The 9,752-nt window shown below is 41.7% G+C and overlaps 1 protein-coding gene across 1 annotated transcript in view; it reads right to left on the minus strand.

Moving 5' to 3' along the window:
- Positions 1 to 7,740: 7,740 nt before the first annotated feature.
- Positions 7,741 to 9,752, minus strand: part of psmd1 (proteasome 26S subunit, non-ATPase 1) — a 33,506-nt gene continuing 31,494 nt past the window's right edge. The window contains exons 24-25 of the mRNA XM_031859632.1: positions 8,504 to 8,669; positions 7,741 to 7,940 (exon numbers count right to left, since the gene is read on the minus strand). Coding sequence (XP_031715492.1) covers positions 8,523 to 8,669 — 147 coding nt within the window. The 3' untranslated portion in view covers positions 7,741 to 7,940; positions 8,504 to 8,522. The remainder of the gene's footprint in view (positions 7,941 to 8,503; positions 8,670 to 9,752) is intronic.

Below are 9,752 nucleotides of genomic sequence, written 5' to 3' on the forward strand. Positions count from 1 at the left end.
TCTCTAAGGCATCAACATTTCCTCTGAATCATATTTGAGTTTTTCAACAGCGAGGCAAAGCAGTAATTCATCAGCCAGCCACTGTGCACATGGTCTATTAAAGGTAATACAGAATTGCTCCATTATGTTTTGCTTTCTTGCGAAACAAGATAATTATCCAATTTATAGTTATAAATTTACAATGAAGTGTCTAAAATATACTTGAATCAAGTGAGAATCTGTCACTTCCACTTCTGTGTTTGTAGCTCATTTAGTGTAATATCTTACTTTACCTTTGCCTTTGCACATCATGCTGAGTGAGGTTGTGAGTCAATGACTCTACTTATAATGTAAATCACAGACACCGAGAATCAGGATCTGGATTTTTAAAGTACGGTTGAAGGATTTTCAAACACAAAAAAATGTGTCGACAAGAAATACATTTGCAGAGAAACAACTTGTTAAACTATCAATGTCTTTCAATGCAGGCGTCCTGCAGGCAGATGACGAGTAAGTGATGTTATCTATTTATGCACACATGCTGGAAATTGTCCACAAAGGCTTTTCACTGAATATTTGAGGAATATTTAGTGTGTACAGGAGGTGATCAGAAATTACTTCTTTTTTTTTTTTTTAGTTCGTGATGTTTTTATTTTCATCACATTGTGTTTTCCTCCTCCGCTGTACTTTTCAGGCCTTTACGGGTTTAGCAGTGTAATCCGCCCAGCAGGGGGAAGTCTGCGTTCAATCTTTCATATTTGGAGGAAACAATTCTTGGCCTCTGCAGCCTGAAACTGCAGCTCAGGATCCTGAAAGGCAACTGTGTGTAAGTCTGAGTTTACTCCTGGGTTGTAATGTATTTACTTTATCCGACTTCACCTGAAGTTCATTTTCAGCCTCACACAAATCCTACTAGCATTTGATTTGTAATGTTTCTGCTCTGTGTTTATAGTTTATAGCAGTTTATCATTTTTAATACCTCCACCTGTTAAGTCACTACAATAAACTAAAACTACAGCGCTCTGAATGTTAAACTCAGCCAAGGTTTTGTGTTTAACCGCAAACTGGGATGGAAATGAATATTTTTTTCTCAATACACAGAGGCTTCATTCATTAATGTACACTGGTGAGATCATGATCTCCCTGTGCCAATCTTGATACACATCTGTGGATGTATTCCCCAATCCCATTCCACCTTTAATAATTACAGCGTGTTTATTTCTGCTGCTAGTTAAATGAGAGGCACGCATGCCAGTAGTGCCCACCACTTCAAATGACTTGCAGTGTGTGTGTGTGTGTGTGTGTGTGTGTGTGTGTGTGTGTGTGTTTAGTCTGCTTCAAACTAATGTTCCTGAAAACACATTGCTTCTTCAAAACAAGGAAAGACGATCATAATTCATCTCAATACTTCTGCACACGCTCGTGTTAAACATACAAAACAAGCTTCTGCAATAGTGATCGAGTTTTGTTGTGTTTTTCTCACGTCTCACGAAATATCGTGTGCGAACCGTCGATGTGACAAAGCAGGATGAAGGGAAAGCAGAGTGACACAAAATAATGACTGTGGATTTACTGTCAATGGCTGCAGGGTCGAAGGCAACAGACTTTCACTTTATTCCCACGTGGCCATTTTGAAATTTGCATTTAACTTTCAGAAAGAGGAAGTCTCAGCAGAAACACCATTTCTATCTAGAAGTTCTATCAGAAACTCTGCTTTTGAATTATAGCCTCTTATACTGGATTTTGTATCTGATATTGATATTTGTCAGTTTTGTTCAAACCCTGTGCAGTAGTAAGAAAATAAATCAACACATGGAGAGACATGGCATACTGTACATGCTAATTCTAAGAGGGAGAAATACAAATAAATACTTAAACATAAAAAAAAAGCTGAATTCCTTTTAGTATGTTATTAAGTAAAATGAGATACTTCTCCTTAGTGAAGATTGTAGCACCATGCCTGCACTCCATAAGATACTTCTCTTACCATCTATAAATGCCAGATTGTACGTGATCTGAATTTAAAAGTCACCTGATGCCGTTCTGGTCCGGCCGCTGTGCCCAGCTCACAGGCTTTGCTCGCTGAATCGGCCGCCGGGCCTTTTCCAGGAAGTCTGTGGTCGGCTTGCCTGTGGAGAAATGAAGGGCCGCCACTGGAGACGTTTCCCCTCCATAAAAACACCATGTGAACAAACGCTGACGGGGCCAAGCCCTATTAATGCCGCTGAGACTGCCAGGGACCAAACAACAGACCATATTCATGTTAACAAGTCACCGAGTCCAGTGGTGACTGAGGTCTTACTTTCATCAAACAAATAAAAAAAAGATAATGCCAGTTGGATGAGATCATTTCATTACTTATAATGCAAAAGAACAAGCCTGAATATTCCTGAAATAAGAGACAACTTTTGATTTGTTTCACTCCGGTATACTGACTCTATAGTTACAGAAAAATGTTAATCGTTACTGTAGGCAAAGTTAGAGTCTACTTGACTAACTTGCACACCTTTTTGCAGAGTACCTGTCCAGATCTGATCGGCTCCTTCATTCTGCCCAATCGCTGCTTTTTGACCAAGATACTCAAGTGTGGAATAGTGATGATGAGGAAATAGCGAGTCAAGAGTTTGTTTTTCTTCTCTAACTCTGAGAAAATTTTGTCTTTCTCAAACTCCAGTCTTTAAGAGAAAAGACTTCATCCCGGCAGACACACAGCTCTGTTTAAGCATTGTTGCTAACAGCACAGCCTTGGCCTCCAAATCTTCAAGGCTAATATTTACTCCGCCCGTGTTCACACTGAACAGAAAGGTTCAGGTTTCATATTTTGGAGCGGCCTTGTGCTGGGAATCCAAACAGTTCTGCTTGTATTCTCTAAATGCTGATGATGAATGAACAGACGGCATGAATAGGCGCAGTGTTACGAGCACACACTTTTCATACCACAATATCCCTCCAACACACTCACACTGACAAGGAGGGGAAAAAAGGTGGCGGCGGCTGAGGTGTTAGACAACGTGCGGTAACGCGTTGTACCATGCACCAACTTCACTAGGACGCAGAAGTACGCTTCGTTCTCCAAAACTAGTGCTTGTTTAGTTTGTCTCCAGCCTGCGTTCCCAGAATGGGCAGAGCCGGCTGCCTCTATTTTTTTTCTTTTCTTTCCATTTTGTGGAGATTTCATTTCTGAGTGAAGCCTCCCCAGAGAGCAGTGCTCCACGCCATGGTGAGCTGTCAGTCTTTCCAACAGGTTTCCCCAGCCGGGGAGGTCTGGTGTCCAGCTGTTCCGACACCCAGAGGATGGAAACCTCCTTTCAGACTGATGGAGCATGTAGCCAGTGCTCCTCTTATCCCATCGTATTTGGAACAGTGGGAACCCCAAAAAAAACCTGATAATTTTCTTAGAGCAGCCGGGAACATGAAGGAAAATAACCACCCTATTCTCCCTGAACACCATTTGAGCAAGGCACTATCTTACCGTCAACAAATCCCATTTAAAGACCAAAACGTAACGATGAATTGATCCAACGTGTTTGAGTGGAGAGGGACATTTGTAATCAAATGCATTCAGTCAAGACATGACTAAATAAAAAATAGCATCACTAAAGTAACACCCATCTTCAAACTTTGAGTTTCCTCGAGTCCATGTAGCCAACAGCCAACAGAAAGTGTCCCTACAACTCACACCAGTTGTGGAATTCAAGCACAGAGCTCAGAGGCTTCAAGAAGGTATTAAATCAATGAAGTGTTATTCAGGGATTAAACGCGGTGCTTAGACCTGCCACTTGTCCTGCCCAGCTGCTGCTAACGGATGCCAGCGACGACGCAGAGCATTATATAACTCTTCAGACTGTTTTGACGTCAGTCACCCTCTCTTGGTGCACAGGGGCCGAGTGAACGTCAACACAGTAAACTAGTCAGGGCAGCGTTTGAGTAACCAGGCAGCGCATGCGGCAGAGAGACGGGGCGCTTCTGAGTGTACCTGTTGCAATCAGACATAGTTACTGGTGCGACCTTTCACCAACTGTACTAATTATACAGTATTTCCTCTTGAACTTTAACAAAAAATAGGAGGTCTCTATCTTTTCACGGTCAGAGAATTAAGGAAACCTTCGAGCAGGAGGCCGCTGGGGCCAAAATTCACCACAGTTTGTTCAGCGTGAACTTCCATCCCGAGGAGACAGAACAGTCTGCTCAGTCCAGAGCTGTATCATGGACCACCGGCGCATCACTCATTGGTCTTCGCTACCAGCCAAAAGCTCTCAGCAACTTCGACCCTTTTCCGCAGGCTACACACTCGCTAACCCGACCAATGAGCTCTCTGGTGGGTCCATTTGTTTGCTTTAACCGCCCTGCTGAACCCTCCATCCTTTCGTCGACACAGTCACCGCTGCATCCACAGACGGTGACTACATGCTCCGTCTGCTCACGCAAACCATCAACCTTCTCTTCTTCCTCCTCCATTTCTTGATGTTTGGTTTGTCAGTTTACTGACAGACGTTAGTCGGTGCTGGTTGGATGCCCGTCTCCATCTCCTCTCCACAGCTTGGCTGGCAGGACTGGGATCCTTTTGCCTTCTATGGTGCTCTGCCGTTGAAGGCCTACTTATTAGGGAATTTGGAGCTCTAACCCTTCTTTGACATTTCCTAAAAAAAAAAACACAGGTCCAAGCTCAGAGGTTTGAGTTGTGAATTTGAAAGCAAAAGTGCACAAGTTCGATCCCTACAAAGGCCAAACGTTGTTGAGAGATTTCAGTTTGGACCGCCGAAAGTGGCGAGTCTCCTGACAGACTAGCGGTGCCATGAATAGAGCTAGCGGGGCTACAACAGAGCCCTGAGCTAATTTGGCCAAGGGCACCAAAACATCGAGCACTGCCATGTTACATGTACAGTAGAGTATAGACCAGACAAAGCTCCAAAAAAACGTTTGTGTAAGGAGTGTGAGAACAGAGAGCCTTACACGGTTCTTTGGTGAATAACATTCATATCACATGTTAGTTTACACGACAGAGGTATGGGGAGCAAGTCCACTTCATCACAAAAAAATGTGAGTATAAACGTTTTAGAAGTCTGAAGTATGAGACGTGGCTGTGTGTAAAGGCGCACAGACTGATTAATATACATCTACACCCCACCCGCTCTTCAACGGCATGTACGGGAAGTGAATGCTTCAGCAGACCTCTTCTCATCTTAGCTGGGAAAGAGGATGGAAAGAGGATGGAGAGAGAGAGAGAGAGAGAGAGAGCGAGAGAGAGAGAGAGAGACTGCAATGTAACTAAACATCCCCTCCTGTGGAGACTACAAGGCCTTAAAGCATCTCCAGGAATGTGATCCTGTAATAGAGAGTGACATCCCTCAGCACTGGAGTCAACAGCGTCTATATTTAGGATGTGTGGAGTCGGACGTGGAGTTCTGCATCAGTCAAACAGCAGATGCTTCTTCCTCCACCTCGCAGGATCACACGCTGAGTGATAACGATGACGGATTTGGTCTCAGACAACCGAGATGAGGAAATACACACAGAGACCGTGGAGTCGATAAAGTTATTAAACAGTCCTCCGTGACCAAGTATCTGGGAATGTGAAGGGAGGAGTTGATTAGACTAAATGTCTGGCCAGAATGTGCATACGGTTCATTGATGGAAGTGGACGAGCTGCAAATCATCTCTGACGACCACTTACTGCAAAGCGAAGACGTTTTTCCACCGGTCTTACGTATTAAAAATCAAACAAGTGGCATTCCAACACATTTCATGCAGAAAACAACTGCCTGTGTTATTTCCTCAAGCTTTCCCAAACCACCTGTCCACATGAAGCTTCATTCTCCAAATAGAATCACACTTCGGTTGGAAAATGATAAACTTTGGTTGAAGGCCAAAAACCACAAGAAAAAAAAAAGTATGATATAGATAGATAGTATTACTTACAATACATCTTTGGATATATAACCCTCAAATTGATACACTCACTCAAGTTTCTATTAAGCATATAATTTAATAATCTGTAGTCCATTTCAATAGCGTACATTTAACACACAACTCTGCGACTGTCAAACCGCAGCGTGTGCGTCGGGTTAGGAATGAGAATTAACGCTCGTGCTATTAGTTTAAGTTAGTGATGCCGGTGGACAACTTGGCAGTTAAATGTGGAAGTGAGATTGAGAATATATTTAGATTTTTCTGTGTGCACTATTACAGTGCAGCCCTAAATCATATGCTGGCTCATAGCATGTCATGTATATCATGACCATTTAATTTTAAAAAATCATAATACAGCATGCCACAAAAAAAAATCCTAGAGTAAGTCAAAGACTAGTATTCCATTAAAAAGTATGTCATGAAAAAAGTCACAAAGAAGTCAGTGTACAAAGGTGTCATGAAGTATGTCAAAATAAATTACATAGAAAAGTCATAGTTAAGTATGTTATCAAAGTGGTGGTAAAAAAGTCATAATATAGTATGTCATGAAAACCTGCATGAAAATTCATAGTATAGCATGTAAGCAATATTATGCAATAAAAAGAGACGGTAAAGTAGATCGTAAAAAAAAATCATAAAAGGTTATGGTATGGCATGTCATAGAAAATACTACAAAAAAGTCATACTATAGTATTTCTTAAATATCATAAAGTATAGTCTTAGTATAGTATGTCATAGAGAGAAGTCAGAAAAAAGTCATAGGGATTCAAGGATGTTGAAAAAAATGACAGTATATACAGTATAATATATTGATGCAAATCATAGTACAGCATGATGAAAAATATACTATCATAGAAAACATATATAGTATAATAGTATAGTATGTTAAAACAAAATCATAAAAAAGTTAAATTAAAATATAATGAAAAAAGCAGTTAATATTATATATTGATTAAAGTCTAGCGTTTCAAAAAAAGTAAAAAAAAAAAACCTTAGAACATGTTCATAAAATTCATAAAAGCGTCATAGTATAGTATGTTAAAAAATTAAACTAAATTTGCCTCGGATGCAGCGACTCAAAGATTTCTTTAAAAAGAAAAAGTGTGAAACACTGCACCAATAAAACCTAGAAAGCGTGTCGAGACAATATGACCGTGAATACATTACATATGGATTCATAAAGGCAGGCAGTGATGCGTGAGAGTAAGCATTATATTAACGGTTATTACAGCCGACAGTGGAGGAACATTTTCAGCCCAGTTTATTTTAACTTAACCTTTTCTTTCTCGTATATTTGGTCATCATGTGAATTTCTTTTTACACAAGTGTGCCTTAAGTTACAGACGGACCTAAATAAAAAATAAGCGCTTAAGAAAATAGTACTGAGCCAGATCCACTCAATCAAATGTATCGAAAGTGACCGAAGTGTTAATGTTTAACCATCGAACCGCCACATGATTGAAATGTATTCTTAGAATCACAACTGCATCAACAAGGTTTTGTTAATAGACATAAATCATCATAACCGTCACTGAAAACAAGGAAAGAGACATTTTAAAGAAACGGTCACGCCTCAATAGATTGTTCATCATCACTTATGGGTGTATTGTTTTTAGAGTTTTCCTGACTTTCGTCCTCCAACGCACCAGGAACGTTACACACACCCCCCCCCTGCCACCCAGAGTTGTTTAGTGTGTATACAGTAGACTCAGCTCACTGTACAGAGACAGACTGAAGCAGCTGCTGCTGAGTGCTGAAAATGTAAACCAGTCTAAACGTATGAGATTAGAGAAATCCCCTCGCTGCACGCCCGGTGAAAATACCCACTCAAATACCACACACTCCCCAGCCTCCAATATATATCACTTTTTTATTGTACGGACAGAAAATTATACAATTTGAGGATGTAAAACACTCCCCGTCTGGCAAATGAGGAGATGGAACAGGAAATAAACGTGTAAAAGAGGAAGCAGGTAGTAGGTGGATGAACAGATGGATACACGGAGGGGAGACGCTGGACCAACATGCTGACATCGCACTTCTTCAGATGCCTGAGGAAAGGAAAAACATGCAGGTTCAATTTAACTCAAACATCCTCAAAAATATAATGCCACATTATTGGCCAAAACGGCATCCAAATATTGTTTGCAACTGTAAATGTTAGTACGACTTTGCACCTTTTCCTGCTCCGACATGTTGAGATGCCTGCTGTAGTTAATCACACATTTCAAACGTGTGACCTTCTCTAAAAACTCGGTCACTGACCGCTTTTTGCTGCTTCCAAGTCAGCCTGACAATGATCTCTGGCGTGTTTACTCTGTCACGGCACTTGAACCTCATTAAGAGGTGACATAGTGTGCAATCGAGGCCCTAATTTGGTCATCGACATCTCATCGGTCTCATCACACGCAGCGGCGACATGTGGAGGCGAGCCGAGGCGGTCCAACACAAACACAGCAGCCGGTGTGAAGGTTTGCCCTCCGAGCTGCTGTTTGGAGATGCCAGTGGGTGTTTACGTTCCTCAGTCACCGACGAGTGAAACCGAGTCAGGCTTGGAAACAACAGCACAGACCTGCGTCCCGCGTTATCACACAACACAACTTCAGTGCGTTACCTTTGCTGCGAGAGCATTTCTACTCGTCGATGTACTCGAAGGGCTCCGGTGCCTCTGGTTCCTGCTCTTCCTCCTCAATCTTGGGGCCGTGAGCTGAGACGGGCTCCACCAGGTCCTCCTCTTCCTCACTGGTGTCTCTCATGATGATGATGCCGCCTGAGTGGAGCTGGTGACAAGACGAGGAAAATCAGCCAACAGCATTTAGCCAATGGGTCGAGTGTCATCAGTGGTTGATGCACTAAAAAGGTATTCATGTAATAACTTTATTTAGGGGATTTAGGGGTTAATTTATTCAAAAGGTAAGATCACAAATACGAGTACCGTGTGGTTTTGGTTTTTCACTTTGATTCTTTAATTGAACTGAGTGAGTCCACAAAAGGATTATTTAAACTCTTCTAGTCCCAAAGACTGGAAACTTCACATTACCGCATGTTGATCCACATACTAGGGTTTTAATAAACCTCCGGACACTCACCAGATTTCAAGATAAGTCTGTAAAACCTCTCCACTTCCTAAACCCGCCATTGAATGTAAAAACAAACCCTTAAAAGGGAAAGCAGCATTACAAAACGTTAAGACAACTTTTTTGGCACTTGATGCGAGCCGTCGTATATTGTAAGACAGTACTTCCTCTTAACGGGACTCGGGCGAGTTCTCATTGGACGGCCGCACGCCTTCCTGCCATTTACTGCAGGAAAACTGTCAACGTTTACAGCAGGACCGCAGTCGTCCGCTTTATAGGCCTGAAGAGGTGGGAGGCTCTGGACTCAACCAACAGGCTGGATGCTGATCTAAAGGATTCATTTTAAAAAGGAAAGAAATCCTCTCCGACACTTTTACAACGTTAAATATAATGTAATTGTTGTTTAGTTTGTAAACGGGTCTTTGATGCATTGGCTCAACTGTGGTTGAACTGTTGCATCACATCAGCTTCTGTGGTGATTTCTGACTTGATCGCCATGTTGTAGTTTCATAGTTATTCTTTTAAGAAGCTTTTGCTCTTTGATACATTAGAGCTAAATACACGAGCCAACATTTACTGTTCATGTTTATGATAGCTTAGAAATGTGTTGTAGCTGTACCTGGAAATAGTGTCTCGACATTATATCAACAAAACGGAGCCAGATAATAATACTGGTAATAGACACAGGGTGCTTTCACACCCAACCCGTATGGTGGGCTTTCAATCAACTCTAATGCCTGACAGACAGACAGACAGACAGACAGACAGACAGACAGACAGACAGAC

Source organism: Anarrhichthys ocellatus, unplaced genomic scaffold (assembly GCF_004355925.1).
Source record: "Anarrhichthys ocellatus isolate YVR2014 unplaced genomic scaffold, GSC_Weel_1.0 scaffold22, whole genome shotgun sequence".
Taxonomy (NCBI): Eukaryota; Metazoa; Chordata; class Actinopteri; order Perciformes; family Anarhichadidae; genus Anarrhichthys; species Anarrhichthys ocellatus.